Here is a 21,753-nt window from a genome sequence, read left to right on the forward strand (position 1 = left end):
CAACAACCCCTTTCCTATCATCCTCTAAATCAACCATCTCAACGCGTAGCGGCCGTCCATCTCATGGTTATGTATCTGATGGTATGCGCTATAGGGTTTGCCTTGCACCTCCACTGGTTTGGTTCGTGGACCCTCATACCCCTGCAAATTCTGAATCAACAGTAGTATCTCGCTCAACGACTTGTTCAATGGTACTTGTTCTACTTCCCGATAGGGCTTTTTGTCTCGCCTCTCCCTCCTAGCCTCTTCTTTGCCCCTCTCGAGCCGCGATGAATATCCTCGGTATCCGCTACCTCCTTTGTCCGATGACTCATATCGCCAACGACCCTTGCCTTTTTCCAGTGATAACACTGCCTTCCCCGGCCTTCTCACCTCCTTTTGCATGGTGTCTTCGTACCTGATGTACTTCTCCACCCCCGGGTATAGATCTTGTAATGTTGCAATTTCATTCTTGGCTACCGACTCATGTACCCTCGTTCCCGGACGCAATCCTCTCTCGAAAGCTATCACCGCAGTCCTTTCATCCAGATTCTCCACTTTCAAGGTCTCGGCCTTGAATCTACACAAGAAGTCCCTCACCGATTCCGCAGACCTTTGTCTTACATTGAACAAGGCTGCGATATCAACAACCCGCTTCTTCTGGTGTATAAAATGGTCAATGAACGCCTGCTCTAACTCCTGAAAGCTATTAATACTCTTAGAAGGTAATCTGTAATACCAGTCAGATGCTCCATCTTTTAAGCTTGCCGGGAACATCATGCATCTCAACCTGTCATACCATGGCTCCTACCACAGTGACATCTGGCCATCTGCTGCCGACAATGATAAATATGGTCCGCGGGGTATCCAGTCCCATCATACCTTTCAAACCTTGGCTGGTTGAATCTCTTCGGCACCTCAGACTTCCAGATAGCGTTTGCCAGTGGGTTGCGGTTCAATCCTGCCACCACCTGACTTGCCGCACCTCCCATGCCCTTGGCCTGTTCCAGACTAGCTTTCAGATCGCTAGCAATCATTTCTCTGACTTGCTCCTTGGTGAGTCCCACCACCGTCTACTCTTCCGCATCTATTCCCCCTTCCTCTTCTCTCTCTGCTCCCGACACCTCCCTTTCCGACTCCTCTATTGTTTCTTTCTCTCTCCTTAACCCCTCATTTTATTCCCTCAACCTTGCTATCTCCTCATCTAACAACCTTGTTTCCTCCGCCTCTGACATTACTGTCTCTTCCCTACCTTGCTTTTCCCCTTCACTCCTCACTGACTCCACGTCCATCTAGGTGACCGTCGCCTTTTTCGGTCGGCCCACTATTCTTTTTGTCGCCATCTCTCTACTTCTCACTCTCGTTCCCCACAAACGGCGCCAAATGTTGTGACCTATCTTTCTCTCCTCCTCTCCTGTCTATTTATAATCCCTCACCTCTCTCTTAGGCCCTCCACCTGTCCCTCCATCTCTCTGTCCATCGGTTGCCGTGTGGAGGGTTCCCGTACGACCCTAGGGTTTTCCCCTTGCTCGTGTTGGGCACGTGTCCCGATGGTACAACTCCAGGCCAACTACCCCTTTAGTTCGCGGCTTTCCACTACCAGTCCTCGGTTCTCGGCCTTCACGCTCGACTCCTATGTCTGCGGCCCTTCTAGAATGCCTCCCATCCCACCATACGTCCTCTTTCTGGATCCATCATCCTCCGACCCCCGGCCATCATAAATTGGGTCGCTACACTAGCTATTATTTATTAGCTACCACATCTTGCATAAAATTCTTACTCTATGCACATTATTAACTATTAAGTAGATGCATACCACACACTCTTTAATTAAGCAATTGCACAAATGAAAGAACAGACCTCAAGTGCCTGCATCTTTAAAGATTTCGCATTAGGCATCCTTTCAATAGCTTTCCTTGTGTGGGCAGCTTCTTCCCTGGTCGTTTGACTAGTACCAGATTGAGGATCAAATAAATCTACAACATTCAAATAAATTGCAGCATTGACTACAGCTTCGAGTCCCCCTTCCAACAAAGAAACTCGAGAAATGCGACCTTGTACTCGAAATCAACCAAATTCTCGCAATGAACGTTGTGGTTAGGGTAAGCAAAAGGGTAAGCAAAAGACGCATTTCCGACATCGATAACCAAGTTCTTCAATTGATTCGCACATATAGTGAAACTTTGAAGGTTTACGTAGGAACAATCTTTTAGATACAAACTTTCCAAGTTGGGGCATTCCAAGGTCAAGTTCCCATACATACGTTTTTCTCTTGATCCGTGCAAAGCGACTCTAACCAACTCCAAAGTTCTGAGATTTGCAGCTGAGCAGATTTCTATTGGCAGATGTTTTTCACGTAGGTAAAAACCGTAAAACCGTAGATTCCACGAAATCTTTCCGACCAACTTAAAAACCTTCACATCTGAAGTAAATATAGAAGGCGTTATATCATAGTTTTGTTCATGATCAACACAGATCTCAATCTCTTGAACACGTTGTTGTACTGCTGCTTCAATCCACTTATGAAGATATTTTTTCTTAAAACAATCAGTGCAAGTTAACCTTAATTTCTGAATACTAGAATTATTCCCACGATGACTAAGAACATGATCGACAAAATTTGTGAAACGGTTCAGATCATTCAATGGAAAAACACCTGCCAACTGTTCTTGAAGAGTTGGTTTTTTCTTCCATAACGAAAAATCAAAGTTTAACTCGGTAGCATATTTCCAACAATCTCTAAATGTTCTCGAAACAACGAATGTTTGAATCATTTCTTTCATGTCGTTATCCAAGAACGAGAAGATGTGATGTAAAATTTCTTGAGGCATATCGCTGAATCTGCAGCTGGTAGATTTACTGCGGATGTTTTTCTGGTTCTTTTTCTTTCCTCTTGATGATCTTCTTGACCCCTTCTTCTTCTTCATGTTGATTCTTGATTTTCTTGAAATGGTGATTCTAAAAACAAAGGTGGGCATGGCGGAATGTGTATGTGTTAATGAGTTTCTTGAAGTTCAGAAACGAAGATCACTGTTGACTATGTGGTGGGAAAATATATACAGAGTTCAAATATGTGAAATGGGACGAAATTCCATGTCCTGGAAAACTAAATATCAGACTGAAAGATTGGATTGTTCTGGAATGTTTCAGAAAGTCAGAAACAATTACAATTTCGGTTCAACTATATAATATGAGTTTGCGGACTTGCCGGTCAGATCAGCTCACTGAAATATGTTGTTATTGTGTATCTGCAGATATTTTCGACATAGTCTGTGATGAATGAGATTATGTGAGTAATGGGCCAATGTCGTTACTTGTATACCAAGTTACATTACATAAAGAAGGAATGTATGCTATGTGATAGGCTGCTGTCATGTTACAAAATTGTTGTGTACCTGCTAATCTGCTATCCTGTTAAGTAACTCTCAAACACTAAACAATTTCAATCTAAATCACTATTTTAATTTCATCACTATTTTAATTTATACTCATTCAGTCATTCTTAGAAGTTCTTAGAAATTATACCAGACCAGGTTAGCAAATACATATTTGGGGTATGTTTGTTTATTGGGCTTAAAAGTTTGTGTTGAAGAAAGATGTCATATTATTTTCGTCTTAAAAAGTTAGTGTTCACAAAGTTTTTGTGCGCGTTAATCAATTTTGGTGAAAAGAACAAAGAATTGTATTTCAATATTTCACTTAAATATTTTTCCGTGATGCATGATCTCTATTGTTCCAATTATATAAACCATTTCATTCACCCCTTTTCATATCCAACAATCCAGGTTCCACATAGCGATCAAGAGGTACTTATTTTGATTGTTTCCACTATTGGTCGGGTTGCTATACGGAGTTGTTAAAATTATAGTGTTAAAATGTCTCATGTCTGGATTGTCTGCACTCCAAATAGCCCACCTGCCAATAGTGGAATTTACATGCAACAATGAACATCCAATCCAAAGAGTGGACTTCACTTCACTATAATTCAGGGGCGATTCTTAAATGGCTTCTCTACAATCAAATACTTATTTATTATTATTTAGAAATCATCAGAAAAATTGTTCAAATTATTTCACTATAATTCAGCATTTCAGCAAACCCGACCAACTCTTAAATGTAACCATCAGAAAATTTTGTTACAATTTTTACGGAGTAATAAGATAACATTATAGTAAAAAAACTTAACCAATATAGGAACTGTCAACATACCCACTTAGAAGTTCAATGCAACTGGGAACAAAATATAATCCTTTCACATAGATAAATTAATAGCTAATTATACAAAAAAAAAAAAAAAAGGTTTAAGTAAATGAATCTACAGATTAGTAAAGTAAGCTCCCATAATATGCTGCCCAATGAAGTGATGTCCTTTCGTGTCCATCTCTGAAATTGGGAGTTATGTCTGCATAAATTATTTGACTCATATCCATTCAAATCCAAGAGCTGCCGCCAAATGGATAAGTCCTTGGCCTTCATCCTTCAGAATACATGGTCCTTCAACAATGAATGCAAGCCATTTATACAACTTCATGGACAATGAATGCGCGCAAGCCATTTATACAACTTCATGGACAATGAATGCGCGCAAGCCATTTATATATGCAACCTATCCTTTAACAACTTCTTGATCAGTGAATAATCAACATGAATCAAAGATGATTCTCTCTACAAATTACAATTTCAGAAAAACACAAACAAAATGATAATAAGTCGAAAGGAATGTCAGACTCACCTTATACTTAATTCATAGGTATGTTGTATCATGTTCACCACATTGGTCCAATTAAGTAACATGAACCATCAACATCATCTGTTTATTGCATCTCTGTCTTTCTTTAATACCACATTATCACCAACGCAAAGAGTATTACCATGCCCAGCCATTGAGATGTACCTTCCAAAGATAATGCCAATGTCATGACAAAAATAAGAACTAACGTTAGAAAGTCAGCAGTCTTATAGCCATAGAGTGGTTCATCCTAAACCTGGAAAATGAAATTCAATCCAAAGCTACATCACCATGTATATGAAGCAGCTCTTACTTTTGTACCTCGTGATCACCTGCCATTCTAATCTTCCATTCTAACCTTCTTTGCTTTGACACCAAGTGAATATAAGAACTCAATTGACATCATTGAGAGCAAAAAGAGGTTATGGGGTATATGACCGATAACAAATGGCAAGAAAAACTTGTCAAAGCTTCAAGAATAGAGAATGTTGTTTTTCGAATCCATACTTTCTCAATATCGAATTCCCAATATATAGTGCTAAATTTAAAAAAGTACCTGATTTTCACAAACGATTCAAATTGAGCCCAAAAGAGTTTGACATATTGTTCAACTAAGGTTAATCAAAATAAGAGCAATGATTCAATAGAGTAATCACAATAAATCCAGTTATAAAATGTTCTCTTAGCAAGATGGACGTGGGTTTGTAGCTTCCAGACTCTGGGTTCATAAACCCATCCACAGGCTAGAGTTGCAAATTCTAATTCATGAATCATTCTAGCCTTAAATTAAGTCAATTTTTCGCCAAAGTTATTGATCCCACTTCAACAAATATCATTTTAGAGCATTTCATAAACATTCTATAACACATATATAATTCAAACTGAAGGGAATTGTATGTGGCCTATACCTAACACTAAATACTGAATAAGCCTTAACATCATAAAGGGATTATGTAATCCATATAATCCAAGAGGATGTAACAACAACAATCAAAACATAACAACTTAAAAACATCACCTCACTAAGGGCAACATTCCTGGATCATGCCATACCTACTGATTGCTCATGGGTCTATCAGATATGATGAATTTTACTTCAATTAAAGGATATATACGAACACAGAAATGTCTAACCAATTTATGCATGAACCATAAGGTATCCCATTAAATTAAATGTTTTGATACAACATACTACAATCTCAAATTGTCACATCTTCTTAACAGATTAAGAATGCGTATCAAATATGAGGAGATGATCACTAAAAATAAAATCAATTCAAAAATATAAAAATCCAAACCAAATAAGTGTAAAATGACAGACAAATGGAAATAAAAAAAAAAAAAAAAAAAAAAAAAAACCCTGGTTGATAATAAATGTGTGAAAGTTGTCTACCTTGGATAAACAAATTAATGCCGATAAGTTTTCCCAGCTCCGTGCTTTCCAAAATATAGATGCTTTGGCTTGAGATTAAGAATAACCCTATCCCCTTCTCCCCTTTTAGCATTTTTATTCCTCTTCTTGATAGAATTCCAACCCATTTTCACAGCCTTCAATTTTTGTTGAGAGTCCTTGAAGCCTTCTCCTGGCACAACTTCACCGGGTGGTCGAGACACGGACCTCGATCGAGATTGAGATCTCAGTTGCAGCTTCGTGTTGGGTTGGTCAACATCAACATCCATATCATCAACTCCACCTGCCACTGACCTTTCCCTTTTTCTGTCCCTAGATACGGACCTGCTTCGAGCACAGTTAATAGCTGAACTAGGATCCAGCCCTAGCGCATACAGATCCCTTCCCGTCCTCTCCTTTGTGTGTCAAATTTCCTTGGTACAATGGGCCTGCTTTCTGCAGTGCTCTTTTTGATCCTATGCTCTTGAATGAGAAGTTTTAAAGCTTCTTGCTCTTTTGCGGTCAATCCCTTACCATCCATGTCTTCTTCATCATATCAATTGATAAACTTAGTAAGTGATTATTAGTAATTGAACCCTATAACAAATACAAATTTAACACAGGGATAACAAACATTGGTCAAACACAAATCAAATTGCATGATGAAATCATTGTTCCATATACCAAGTCACCATTCATGGTCTCAATTTGTTAAAATCTGACTCACATTCTCACAATTTTGTACAGTACCATTTCTTTCAGCCTATTTTTTTTCCAACCATTTAATTCGATAAAAAAAAAGTCGGCTCACTGTGTATATCCAGCTTAAGTTCAAATAAACCATAAAAACATCATTAATAATTTTAAAGCATGCCTATTTAATTATATTAAAAAATATGTTAACCAATAAGACAGAAAAAAGCAAATATATATATAGAAAAGTGAAGTGTGGGAGAGTGAATCTTACGTGGTAATCTCGAGATCGAACAATTACAAAGAGGAACCAAAGTTTTGGATTTTTTTGGTTGTCTTGTGTTGTGAAGTTGATAAAGTGTGTTTTAAAAGGCTATGGAGAGTGTGTGTTTTGAAAGGCTATAGAGAGTTCCGAGAAGAATCAAGACATCGTGAGAGGAACCCGTAGGAGACGGTGAGATTTGGTTTCAATTTTTTTCCTGATTTGGAGATTTGAGAGAGTTAGGGTGTTTGACGACAGCTTGGGTTTCTTTTTTGGGTTTTTAATTACTTACTTACCCCCATCATACAATTCAAATGAGGCGTATTTTTGGTGTTTTTTTCTCACCACATGTGAAAAGACCTAATAGATTCTATAAATTACAAAATAGACCAATTTTAGGGGTATTTTTCGTAAGAAGGAAAATAAATATTCTGAAAATATGGGTTCTTTTAAAAAAATTGTTGACGTGGCTCACTCTTGAAAGAACGGATATTAATGTAGGCAGGATTTCAATAATACAGTTCATTTCATTTTTCATTTTATGCTTTAATTTGTATTCAAACTTTTAATGTATTTATGATGAAACTAAATTTGATTTGTATGAACTTGTAAATGATCGGAATTTTTCATAAAATGATAATTGTGAAGAGCACAGTAACAGATGATCATCATATCAATTGTATGCAGTCATGGAAATGCAATTGAAGAAGAGATTATGCTGCAATTTTTGGTGTCCTTCATAGATAGCCTTCCATAGACCATATCTAGCAATACTCTCCAAGTACATATGACATGTAATAATCATAATACTTGTAATCAAGTTGGAAGAATTAAAGCAAGGGTGTAAAAGGATAAGAGGAAGATCATAATGGAATACTGAAGTAGAAGATAGTTAAATTTGCAATCCATGGACTGTGTTCCTGAAAATCCTGTTTCTAGTAACACTGGGTTTGGAAATTGGTAATGAGAGTTATATGCCATTTAAGATGAAAATAATTAACCAAGTAGCCAACTGAAATCAATAGTGGTTAGGTTTAGAATGTGGCAACGCCATATGCAGCAGCCATAGCATTTATCAAACGCCACCACAGTGATGCATGGGCATGGAATTAATAGAATTTAGTTTAGTTAGTTTCTATTTTTATTTGTTATGGTAGTAGTAGTTTCCTATTAGGACTCTAAATAGAATTAGGAACAAGATTTATTATATAAAGGCATCTATGCCTTCATTGTTAGGTTGGTTGTTTTTGGATTGTTTAATTAAGAGATTGAATTAAGGAAATTCGTTTTCCTTTTGAAACCTAGTTTTTGGGTGTTTATCAATTTTATTCATTGGTGTTATTGATTTGAAGTTGCTTCCGCCTTCGTATACATTAAATTGGTATCATATTTTTAGTTTTTTTCCTAGTTTGCTCGTCATGGACACTCAACAAAGAGGACGTGGATGACTACCAGCAGTGAATACATGACTAAATCGTGTAGAAGAAGAACTAAAAGGTATAGCAAGATGGAATTGTGAGAAATCAAGGAGATGTTGTCGAAACTCGTACCAAATTATCGACGTGCCACAACTGTTGACGAGCAACTTGTACCAAGGGAAGAAGACGATGCCCCTAGTGATCACATGCAGTTTGTATAGTGACAGTTTTGATATCGACATACGCGACCCTCCAACACCTCGCCAACATAGCCACACACCTTCTAGACCACATTCACCAACAGTTTCGAGTGATACTGAACATCGTATTGCATTGCTCAATGGGTGGCTGCTGCAGACCCCCACAATCGCAACATATCAAACCCACCATCTCAAATTCATGGAATTCGAACTCCCCACCCCAACCAAGGAGATCGTGAGATTGAAACCCCACATTAGGCTTCTACTAACCAAGTCCAATATGCTACTAGCACTGGACCCGGACCATGTTCTAATTATGTTGCACCTAATTTCCAACCGTGGGCTCATGCAGACCAAGCCCAAGGCCGCGGACAACATGCTTTCAGGCCCAATCCTATTGGTCATGCCCACCAGAATTTTAGACACAACTAGGGTCCTCCCATAGCCCATCGTCAACGAGCTTCACCACCAAATTATCCACGAAGAAATCGACAACAGCCCCACCACATTGCTCCTGATTTTGATCCACCTGATCCTTCAGACTTCTCATCTAGTCCATCACCACCTTATCGCAATGGGAGAAATCGTAGAAATCTAAGGCATCAAAATTTTCAGCACACCGCAGGTAATTTTGATATTAATCGTTTATTGCGCATTTTAGAGAAGAATCAAATGGGTGATATTAAATTAGACGTGCCTGAATTTGATGGAAAATTACAGCCTGATGCTTTTGTTGAATGGTTAAATAAGATTGAAAAGATTTTTTATTATAAAAATTTGGAGGATCCTAAGTGTGTTAAATTAGTTGCGACTGACTAAATTAACGAATTATGCACTTGTTTGGTGGGATGAACTTCAATTGACTCGTGCTAAATTGGGTTACAATAAAATTACCACTTGGGATAAGATGCGCTGAGAGCTGAAAAGAGAATTTATACCTCATGATTATGAAAGGGATTTATTTATGTGCCTCCAAAATTTAAAACAAAAGCTTAAGAGTGTGACTGAGTATACTGAAGTGTTTCTTTTATTGGCCACCAGGACTAATTTATCCGAGACTATGGAATAGAAGGTAAGAAGATATTTGAATGGTTTGAACCAATCAATACAGAAAGATTTGGCATTTAAAGATATTTTTGATATGTCTGACGCTATCAAATATGCTCTTAAGGCTGAGGAATTGCATAAATCTTTTGTTTCTATAGCTACACCACATCCAGTTTCTGTTCCCAGAAGCACTTTTGAGGCTACATGTTTTGAGTGCGGCAAAGTTGGACATAAGAAAAGTGATTGTCCACAGTTAAAGAGAGTGGCGTTAGTCTATGATGATCATAGTGAGATGGGTGTTACACAGTTGCCGCATAGTATAACTCAGCCTGTTGTTGTTACACCTCCTAATTTTGGTGCTCCTGCTTTGATGGTCCATCAATCCTTGGTTACTTCTTCTACTGAAAACCTTTTTGGCGTTGTTTTGCCATTTTTGAAACTCGTTGTATTGCTAGAGGCAAACTTTGCAATGTCATTATTGATAGTGGTTCTAATGATAATCTTGTCTCACAAGAAATGATTGATAAGCTCCAATTAAAGACTGAACCACTTCCAGAACCATACAAAATACAAGGCTTGAGCAAGGGTAGTGAAATTGAGGTTACTCGTCGTTGCTTGGTTTCTTTCTCCATTGGCTCCATGTACAAAGATGCAGTTTGGTGCACTGTGATTCCTATGACTACTGTTTGCCATCTATTATTGGGGCGATCATGGCAATATGACAGAGACACAACTTATGATGGTGCTGCCAGTACCTATTCTTTCATTTTTCAGGGCCAACAAATTGTATTGACTCCACTTCCTCCTACATCTACTGTTCAAGGTCTGCCATAACGTTCTGTCTTTTCTTCTTCTTAATCTCGAGGACAAGTTTGCTTCTAAGCCGGGGAGTCTGATACATGGGCATGGAATTAATAGTATTTAGTTTAGTTAGTTTCTATTTTAATTTGTTATGGTAGTAGTAGTTTTCTATTAGGACTCTAAATAGAATTAGAAACAAGATTTATTATATAAAGGCATCTAGGCCTTCATTGTTAGGTTGGTTGTTTTTGGATTGTTTAATTAATAGATTGAATTAAGGAAATTTGTTTTCCCTTTGGAACCCTAGTTTTTGGGTGTTTATCAATTTTATTCATTGGTGTTATTGATTCGAAGTTGCTTCCGCCTTTGTATACATCAGATCGACTTCAAACCCTTTTAATTTTACTAAAAATTTTGTAATAAATGCACCAAATGATATCCCCATCACTTCTTTAAAACGATGAACACAAAATTATAATGAGAGAAATCACAATGGAGTACTGAATTATATTACCAACCCACATTTTATAAGTGAAAAGTATTAGGGAAAAAAAAGGGTCGGGTAAAACAAAATGAAAAGAAATAGCTTACTCTATCACCTTTCCTCAGAGAATGGGATCTGACAGCTTCATTTCGTTTGAACCCTGCTGTTATGGCCAGCATACAATTGTCTGCCTACTTTGGTTCCTTGAGTACGTCTTTCCTTGTATTAGTCTCTTCAAGATGATGAGATTGCCCCTCCACCATCTCACCCAGCCTGGAAGCCCTCAACGACATCCCAGCTGCAGCTGCGTGCTGTCTCTATTGGAGTTATCCCTCACATGAGGAGAAAACGAAGTTCAGTTTGCGTGGAGAAGTTTGAGCGCACACGCGCTCCTATCAGTCTTGCTCAAGGCACGCACGTGCCCATGCCGTGGACAACTTACAGTGTTTTTAGGGCGCACGCGCTCGACATTGGCCTTGCTGAGAGCACGCCCGCACCCATGCCTATTTTCGGCAGAATTCTATTTTTGTGGAACCGCGAGTTTGCAATATATGTTGGGGTTTTTGGTAAAACCTGACACAGAGAACCAACACGAACCAATGCAACACAAGATAGAGAAAACCCAATCTTGAAAGCAATCAAGATTAAGAGATAACTTTTACAGAGAAACAAGCCTGTAAAGAGAGAGGAGTGATCTAGTAAGGTGAGAGACTGAAAGAAGTGATTGTAATCTTCCTTCCCACTTTATAAAAGAATTAGCTCTTGTGGAAGTAGACACCATTGGCCGAACTACGGTATATCTTTGTGTTGTGGTATGTGTTTTACTTCTTTACATTATTATCTGTTGTTAATAGTTGTTTAGAGAGTTGGGCATGTTAGCTAGACTGTAGTTGATATTTAGATTTTGTCTGGAGTTGAAGTGAGTTCAAATACAAATTATCTATGTAGTGGGGATTGATTGGTATGGGATTAAACCCCAACAGTCTCTTCCTTTGATTTGAGCTCTTATATATTCTCGGATTTTAGTATGGATTGTTTTGACAACTCTGCTATAAACTTTTGTTTAGCATCTCTGCCAGCAGTTCCTTCCTGCTCTCCTGCCACTTTCCACATCATGACTTCTTCAGCAGCGACAATGTCCATCGTAAGTCCTCGAACATTTTCCTTTGCCACTCGCGCTTTCTCTTTAAGTTCCTTTATACGGTGCTTTCTTTGACTGAGCCCTCTGGATTAAGTGTCGGGCATTAAGAAGACTTCATTCCGTCCTTGGTTCATCAAACAGAAAGTTGAAGTTCAATGATCTCAAACTGACATGCCTTTACTATGTTCTCGTCCAAACCCTGTTTTTCATGGGAGGCATCCCATTCTTACTGACGCCAGGTTGTGTTCCAATTTCTCTTAAATCGTTTTCTCTAGCTATCTCGTAGAATCTAGCTTCTTCTGCATGATGGATCAAATGTCATCTTTCTTGGCAAAGCCCTTCTAAGTAAAGACACAATATGTTGCTTCTCCTTCACCAAGCAAGTGACTGTCATTTAGACCTTTTGATTCATGGACCGAGTTTGCATTTCATCCCTTACCTTTTCTGCAGCAATGTTGGCAAGCTCAGAGGTGGACTTCATCATACCTTTTCTGCATCTCTCATTCACGTCCCTTTCTTGGGGAACATAAAGCGAGTCTGGGAATTCTGGCTAATCTAATTGATTCCTCCTCTGATTCGAAACTCAATATCTTCTGATCAGACTTACTGACAAGTTCTTTCGGCCTACCCGCTTCCTTTACTTCCAAGTTTTGCTTCTCCAAGAACTCTCTCTCCATCTTTATCAGCAAGAAATTTTCCAAATTCTCCAGATAGTTCCTCTCTTCCTAGTAATCGTCGCTTCAAGCTGACAAACCTCGACAGTGATTTCATAATTCCTCTGTTCCATTTGCCCACGGCCTCACGAGCATCGTTCCTAGAATTTGTAGCCACTTCATGCTGCTAAGCATTGTGTCTCTCGCCTTAACCAACTCATCAAATTGCCTAACACTCACATCCCTTTAATTTGCCTACAAAAAACATCTTCTTTTCCTCTCAAAGCTTCCTCCAACTCCCCAAAATTCTCTCCTTCAATCTCAAAGCTTCTTCCCTGTCCCTCAAATCTTGTCCTCCTAATCTATTAAACTCACACCTTTTCTTAATCGCCTACTCTTTAATTGGGTAAACGACCTATAGAGTTCAGATCATTAAATTCTCAGTAGCCATTCTCACGCTTTGTTTCATTCTCTATTTCTTAAACATGCAACCTCGCAAAGTTTATCGACCAAGTTTTGTAATAAATTGGTTTAGGATCCAATTATTCAAAAACCACCATTGTCAAAAGTAAATTTAATTTCTCTTTCCACTTTTCTACGTTTCTTTCACTAGCATTGGTTTAACTTGCACCACTAATTGCTAGTAAAAAACATTATGACAAAGAAGGCCTAGGTTTGAATTCAAGTTGGAACAGCTATGACCAAGAATTAATAAACTTATTAATTGAGATTGAATAGATTAGAGCCCGGCTATCCCAGGGATACAAGAAATTGGGCTAGAGAGCTTTAAGAAAAAAACAACTTAAAAGCCAGATCAATAAATTTTGGATTTTGGGTTAATTAGTATTACCCCACTAAATTAGCCAATTAGGATTTCCCCCCACTAGATGGGAAATAACACATGGTAAACTTGGTTTGACGGTTAACTTTCAAGTCAAACAATTGAAAACGACATAAATGCCCCCACCTAATTAAAATTGAACATTTTCTTTTTGAAAACAATGAAGACATTTGTGTAATTTTCAATTGTTTGACTTGAAAGTTAACAATCAAACCAAGTTGACCGTGTGTTCAGGGGGGAGACCCTAATTTCCCATTAGGGGGGAATCCTAATTGGCCCCTAATTTCTTTTCATGGTCATAAGTATTGTTTTATAGAAAATCATTAGAATTTGGGCTTTTGACTCGAGACCAGCCCGCCACCTGTGATTTTTTGAGATAATTTCTTCACTTTTTCGCCCTTGCAAAATAACTACTTAGCAGATAAATAACTGCCCTTAATTTATTTTTTGTTCTTCTTCTTCTTTACATAATTTTTTTTAGTTTATGCAATCATCATTTTTTTTTTTATCTCCTCTCAATTTAATCTCTTCTTAAAAGTGCATGATGCTAATCCATGAGCCAAAACAATTCCTGGTCATCTAATGAGCAAGGCACTGTTTGGAGAGCAATGAACAAATCTCCTGCCGTAGAGGCAGCAGTGAAACCCACAATGATATCTAAGATCCTAATTTTTCTTTGGGTTCACATCAGCAAGTTCGGGCTCGCTGATACATATTTAATGGTTTGTAGGAGCGATCGAGAATCATGAATGGGAAAACATTGTTTGAAAAACTACATTTGTGTGTGTGAGTTTATTAAATTCCTTTGCATTACCTTCTGTTTGGGCATAGAATTATACAGAGTTATAAAATGTGAATTTACTTTGATAAAGTTGTGGGAGTGTGTAATTTTTTAGGGACGGTGTAGGAGAACAACATACTTTTACCTGGTTGATGTTCAACAGTTTCGGTTTGTGATTATCAATGGTATTAATGGTGTATTCTTTTCTTTTACTTGACTGTACTTCTTCCTCAACACCTCGTATCTCTGATGTTTGCCATGTCAGTTTTGATGCACATGACTCTTCCCTTATTTTATATGTTTGTAAATCCCCCGTCTTAAATCTTAAAATTAGTGGTTTTGAATTGTATGGATACACTTGCAGATTCTATGAAAAACGTTTTACTGAATGCAAACATTTTAAAATGCAGAAGCACCACGTTATAAACTTATATATTTTAAAATACAAATGTACCATGTTATAAACTTATATATTTTAAAATGCAGATGCACCACGTTATAAACTTATACATTTTAAAATGCATACACACCACGCATTTTAAAATGCAGATACAAAATACATTTGATTATTTATTTTGTGGGTTTTATTAACTACTATTAAATGCAACGGATTGGTTTAGGGTTTAATGTTTAGAAATTTAGGATATAGGGGTTAGGGTTTAGTGTCTTAAGGTTTAGGGTTTATACTTAGGGTCTAGTTTACAGGGATTAGAGTTTAGTGTCTTAAGATTTAGGGTTTATGCTTAGGGTCTAGTTTATAAAGATTTTGGGTTTAGTATCTACTGGTTTGGGGTTTAGACTTAACGACTAGTGTCAAATGACTCCACAAAATATTGGAGGAATAATATTTTTAGTTTTTTCATTATATGTATTTTTAAATATAAAGGCATGTGGTTATAAGTGAAATTTTTGTGTGAAATTCAAATTTTTGTTTTGCATCCCACTACGTTACTGGGTAGATAGTCGATTATGCTTGTTTCCAAGTGAGGATGTTTTCGTCTATTCCTGGTAAAGTTGGGTAACACGTGGTCAATTCCATATTCTGGTCAAATTAGAGTATTAAATTCTAAAAAAAATTAAGAAGAGTCTTAGGACTACTAAATATTTATAACTGACTCCTCTAGCCTAATTTTCGGTATAATCATAGGGACGAGCAAGGAGAACCCTTAGATTGTGTCTAATCTGAATAGATCTAGATTACAAATAAAAAAGTGAAAAGTGACGAAAACAAAAAATAATTTGGTCGTCTTCTTCTTCATAGAGGCAAGCCAAGCCAAGCCAGCAAGAACAAGGTAAAAAAATCATGGCTACCCCATCCACATATTCGACTCATCATTAAGTTTCGAAGACACCCATTTTGAAGAAGGATATAAATATGGTAAAATTTCATGAGGAAAAGTAGATGGGATAAAATTAGGACTAAAACATGGTTTTGATGCTATGTTAGGTGTTAAATTGGATTATGTCGGGTATCCGAAATCGTCACTGTCTTCTGAGTTTTGCGGAGATACTAGTTCAATGTAATTTAGTTTTTAAGATTTGTGTTGTTTCTTTAATGAAAATTATGAGAATTGGTTTGTTTTGCCAGTGGATTTGTTTGTTTTTATTTTTGGTTTGAAGTGGTTTGTGCATTTTTTTTAAGAAGCCTTGTTGAATTAGTAGAAGAAGAGTAGAAGACTATCAATTTTTTTAATTTTAATTTTTTCCTTTTTTCTATTTTTTTCTCGTCAGTTTCCACTTTTTTATTTTGTAATCTAGATTTGTTCAGATTAGACACAATCTAACGGTCCTCTTGTTCATCCCTATAAGGATATCCCTGGGATAGCCGGGCTCAATAGATTAAAATATTGTAAAATGAGATGTACTACCTCTGAAGAGTTCTTGAAGAAGTAGTGCAGTGAATAGTAGAATCCACCAGAGTCAGAGACTATAAATTCTAGTGGCATACTTATTCTAGAAACCAACAGACTAGAATCCAAGTCCGGAAGTCCTTATTGAACAATGAAACTCAGAGTTGAATTGGAACTTGGACTACAAACAAACTACATTATACATATATAATTCAGGTTGGCAACAATTAATACATCATATCACAAGGAATTCTTCCTCGGAACTCCAGCAAACAGTGTACAATCGAGGTTTAGTTTAAGATATGGAGGAAAACAAATTAGTTAATGAGGTGCATGGAGTAGAGCATCATGAAGGAGCAGCAAGCACCAAAAATAACTTTATAGTAATAGGAAGCACAGACAAGGCCGTGGATGGAGAAAATAATGTTGGAGAAGCGAATAACAACGCAGTCCTTGAGGTGCAAGTTAGTAAAGACAACAGCAGCAGAACAGTAAACAAGGTACAAACTGGTGCGAGTCGAGGCAATAAAAACAAACGAGCAAGCAATGCACCGACTAGTACTGTGCAAGGAGATAACAGAGGAGAAGGAGGAGGTGGGGCTGGTATTGCCCATAAGCGGAAAAGACTGACTTGTGCTGCATGCAGACATTCGAGAAAGAAGTGTGGAGAAGGATGTATACTTGCACCCTATTTTCCTTCAAATATGCTCGAAAAATACATAGAAGTGCACGATACCTTTGGTCATCAAAATGTTTTAACTCTTTTGAGTAATTTAGAAGGTGAACATCTTCGTCATATAGCTGTTCAATCACTCCTCTGGGAAGCTAAACATTGGCAAAATATTCCGTTTGATACTCCGCTTGCCACATATGAGAGTATCAAAGCTGAGAATGTGAGTCTCAAAGCAGAGAATGAGAATCTTAGGACGAAAATATCTAACTTACAGAGACAGCCTCATGAACAATTATTCCCAAAACATCTGAGCAACGGAGTGTTAGAGTGGGATAATGGTAACACAGTTGGCCGTGGTGGTGCTGGTGCTGGTGCTGGTGGTACGATCAGTAGTGTTAGTCATGCTGCTCTGCCTGCTCACATGATGAATGGTTATGGTAATCATGACCCGAATGTTTATGGTAATCGTGTGATCAATAATCACAGTGTTGCTTCACAATACCATAACTATAATAATAGAGAAGGCAGTAGTAGTGGTGGCGTTAAGAGTTACAATGGTGTTTTTTATGCACAGAACAGAGGCACTGGGATTGGCGTCCACAAAGGGGGATTGTTAACTAATGCAAATCATGTGGTTAATAGTATACGTTATGACCAGAATCCAAATGCTCCAGTTATGCAACAACAACATGGGAACCAGGAAAGATATGAGCCGAACCCTGTTGTCAACACATCAGGGTCCTTAAAGCATAATCAAGGAAGGGATCAGCTCAGCCAGTTTTTCAACGACACATCACAGTCCTTCAATCATAATCAAGGAATGGATGAGCTGAGCCATGTTATCAACACATCAAGGTCCTTGAATGATAATCAAGGAAGAGATGAGGCCAACCATGCTATCAGCACACCGCGGTTTTTCAATCGGGATCATTGAAGAGATGAGACGAACCATGTTAACAACAACCCACAATCTTTCAATCTTTTTGGTAATTACCATTTTGATGGTAAGTAAATTTTGTACGCTTAAATTAATTTCAACAGAAAAAGATAGTTAGAGTCTTGCCTCTCCAAGTTGTTCTACATTGGGATGATCCGTTGATATTGTGTCGTAATAGTAAGTGAAGTGAGTCCAAAGAATTATATTTGTTTATCAAGCTGTTCTATAAAAAAAGATAGTTTTCTACCTTTAATTTCTTCACATTGCGCTTGAATTTGTACACTACTATTCTTCTAAAATTAGTCTAGGACATTTGGAAAACAAGAACTTGGTACGGTGTTTGTCTTCTGGACAAGGACAAGTCCATTGCATTTAAACAAGGACATCCCACATCCTGTTTGGTGTCGTTTGTCATTTTTTTTTATTTTGTTTTAATCGAAAACACTCGTCCTCGTCTTCTCATGCTACTGCTTTCTAAAGATTGCAATGGGGATTGTGAAACACGCCTTCTATATGTTTTGTCTGAGGAGAGATTTGGTAATTTCAAGTTACCAGTACCACATGGCATCTACTGTTGGTTCATTTAACTGGTGGTTAGTTACTGTTAATTAGTGAGATTGAGTGGTTAGTTACTATTAATTAATGAGATTGAGCTCCCGCATTTAAAAATACAACGAACTTTCAAAGTGTTTCAATGGATACATACATTCGGTTAAAAAATCTAAAGGTGGACTTATGTACGTGCACAGTTGAAACGAATGTGATGTGTCTCGCTATTATCAAATAAATTAGTTAGACAATGTGATGCAAATATTTAGAAGAAAGGATGTGGAATGTGATGCACATATTTAGTTAGACAATGTGATGCAAATATTTAGAATAAATTTTAAAGGAGGAAGAAAATTGAATTGAAAAATAATAGAATTTTGAGGGAGAAAAATATATTAGGTTTTGAGAAATTTGATAATTAGTTGAATGAACTAAACTACAATGACCTCTTTATATAGACTAGTAAAATTGCACGCGCTGCGCCTAGAAATATTCAGATCTTTAATATATAGAAAAATATAGGGGTTGAGTAACAGTGTTTTGGTATACGTCTCAGGGGCAATTTGGTAATTTCTAGATTTTTTTTTTTTTTTGTTTTTTTGAGAAGTAAAATAGTAATTTAATGTTTATAATTTTTTTTTAAAAAAATTCAGTGGAGCCCATGTAGATACCACGTGCACAGTGGCTAGTATAAATATAAAAACGGTGGCAATGCCAATGGATAACTTACGGTGTTGCTCAATTCAAATTAAAGTCCATCAAGTGAGAATTAATGGTGCACAAGGCAGTTTATGTGGGAGTCATCAAGAATGTGGAGGCAATGTCACCAAGTCACCTGCGGGATTTGGATAACTGATGGTGTTGCTCAATTCAAATTAAAGTCCATCAAGTAAGAGTCAATGGTGCACAAGGCACTTTATGTGGGAGTCATCAAGATTCAAGAATGTGGAGGCAACGTCACCAAGTCACCTGCGGGATTTGGTTGAGCTTCGAAGCTTCTAATATTATTATGCTAAGTCGTGTCGCTTGAAATCGTTTTGTAGTTACTATTGTTAAATGCATGTTCGTTTGGTTAGTCATTACAGTGTGGTTTTCGACTTTGCTGCTTAATCTAACATATAAAAAAATAGAAAAGATTAAATCAATATCCAGCCAGCCACTCGATCATATGCCTAAACCTTCCATAACAGTTACTCAAATCTAAAGCTATGTAGACTACAACAGGTGATTCCCGGCTTGGTAACTAATAAGGTCTTCCTTTAAACCTATCCATTTCCTGAACCTTCAATTTTGCTCCCCATTTAGATGCTTAATTAGACTCAACTTAATCAATGCTGAAGTGATTCATCACTTCACCAGGCTGATATCTTCTCTAATTATCTATTTGTTCCAAAAGCATAAGCAGCTTCCACTGAATCTGTTTCCGTGCACACTGTATGCAGTAGTCCATTCTATATTAGTGGCCTCTTCAATGTTATCAATAATATTGACACTCTACCTTGTAGCTTTGTAGCAACGCAAATGTTTATTGCACTTACTGTCTCATGTGATCTCTAAAAGTACACAATCTGTCAGCTTGCCCAGGATTTAGTCTTTGGTAAAGTTCTGGGTCCAGGATTGATCCCCACATCCTTAGTGCATATATAACTTGTCCATATGTATGACCTTTAGAAAGGATACTAATGTAGTGTGATCTCTTCTTATTCAGTTCTACAAAAGTTGAAACTTTGCTCTTCTTCCTCAAAGATAATCTTGTTCCTGCTTTCCATAAAGCAAGCAAGGTACCTGCTACTGCTGCAATGCATATGTCTCAAAATGAGACTCCCGACACTGAAAACAGATTATATGCATTATTAGCAACCACTAATTTTCTATATCCAAAAAGTAATGAATGGATCAAGTTGCATCAACAAAGATGAAGACAATGTATAAGATATAGAACAAAACAAAATGTATTAAAAGGAGAAAAGCTCTTAATTTGTCTAGTACTTGGATTGTAAAAATAATATCATTTTCAATTAAAAATTATACTTACAAATAGTAATTGTTAGTTTGTATGCCTTCACAACTTTGTATCTAAATAAATGGATAAACGTACGAACGAAACACATAAACCAATTGGAAGGTGCAAACTGCCAAAAACTCCTATGTCTACAATCTCCAAATATTATCCTTCAATTTAATGATTGACATGGACAATATCGACATCCTTTTTTAGGCAGAAACTTATATACCTCATGAAAACGTAGCCATTCTGTCATAACTTGAAACTCCTGCATTTTCAACACAAAACTCAATAAACTTTGTGACAGATTTAACTGCAGAGTGGAGGACTTATTTGCTATTCATTTGGATGCAAGAGGATGAAGAGGGTAGGGGAGGGAACTCAAAAACAAAACCATTCCAACCATACATTACTTCTCTTTCATTTTTTTTTTTTTTTTATAAGCATTTCGGGGTCAACCTAAGTAGATAGAGCAGGCTTAGGAACTGATGGTAACACTAGAAACTCGCCCCAAGCAACATAGTGAAGTAGCTAGTGAAAGCTACCTATTTGGGTTTTTTGTGGGTGTCATAAATGTGTAATAAAAACTGAAATATAAAATCAGATCTCTCCTCTTCTCTATTGGCCTTGTGATGGCTGTCAAAAGGATGTACAAAAATGAGGTTCTACTTCAAATTAATCGCTGGATCATAGGAATGGTCCAACTCATTCCAAATAACTATGATCAGGACACAAAAATCATTTGCTACATCTTTCTTGCATGTGTCCAGTAATCCTACTAAACAACTACTATATATGTGAATTTCATACATACAACATATTAATGACAATTTTTGTGTATTCAACCCAACTTTTAAGTACACTCTTTGGTTGTCAAAGAGACCCCCAAGTGCAGGTTCTAATGAAAGTGCATGTAACTTACAACTGAGATTCGCCTTAGTTTTCCTCCTGTGTCAAAAAAGGAGGATTGGTGCTAGTGCCTACTACAGAAAACTGTTGGATTATAAAGTCTCTATCACACAGTGAAATCTGTGTGAAATCTAGAAGTATAATCAGTTGCCAAGCAAACCTTATCAAAAAATTAATATTTGATAGCCTAGATGGTCTAGCTGCTCGTTGGTTTTCAACTTACAATTGTGTAATAACAATTCATAATTGTGTATTCCAGCGCTCTAAGAATCCCAATTGGACTACAGTATGCTTAGGAGAATATTTATGAACATAGTATTTGGAATGAAAAAAAAACAGTAATACTGCATCATAGAACATATTATTATATTAAAATTCAATAACATTATATTTAGAATGGTTGTACTAAGG

General features: G+C 37.2%; 1 protein-coding gene and 2 pseudogenes across 1 annotated transcript; all 3 read right to left on the reverse strand.

Annotated features, from left to right (window-relative positions):
* Positions 1-24: 24 nt before the first annotated feature.
* On the reverse strand, positions 25-1,016 carry LOC147492712 (uncharacterized). The gene is made up of 2 exons (XM_086567603.1): positions 862-1,016; positions 25-769 (listed from the first exon to the last, which is right to left on the reverse strand). The coding sequence occupies exons 1-2, from the start codon at positions 1,014-1,016 to the stop codon at positions 25-27; spliced, it is 900 nt and encodes a 299-aa protein (XP_086423729.1).
* Positions 1,017-6,115: 5,099 nt separating this feature from the next.
* On the reverse strand, positions 6,116-6,797 carry LOC147492713 (nucleolar GTP-binding protein 1 pseudogene; annotated as a pseudogene).
* A 5,069-nt stretch (positions 6,798-11,866) lies between these two features.
* On the reverse strand, positions 11,867-16,365 carry LOC147492714 (uncharacterized; annotated as a pseudogene).
* Between the last annotated feature and the right edge of the window lie 5,388 nt (positions 16,366-21,753).

This window comes from Coptis chinensis, chromosome 6 (assembly GCF_015680905.1).
Source record: "Coptis chinensis isolate HL-2020 chromosome 6, ASM1568090v1, whole genome shotgun sequence".
NCBI lineage: Eukaryota > Viridiplantae > Streptophyta > Magnoliopsida > Ranunculales > Ranunculaceae > Coptis > Coptis chinensis.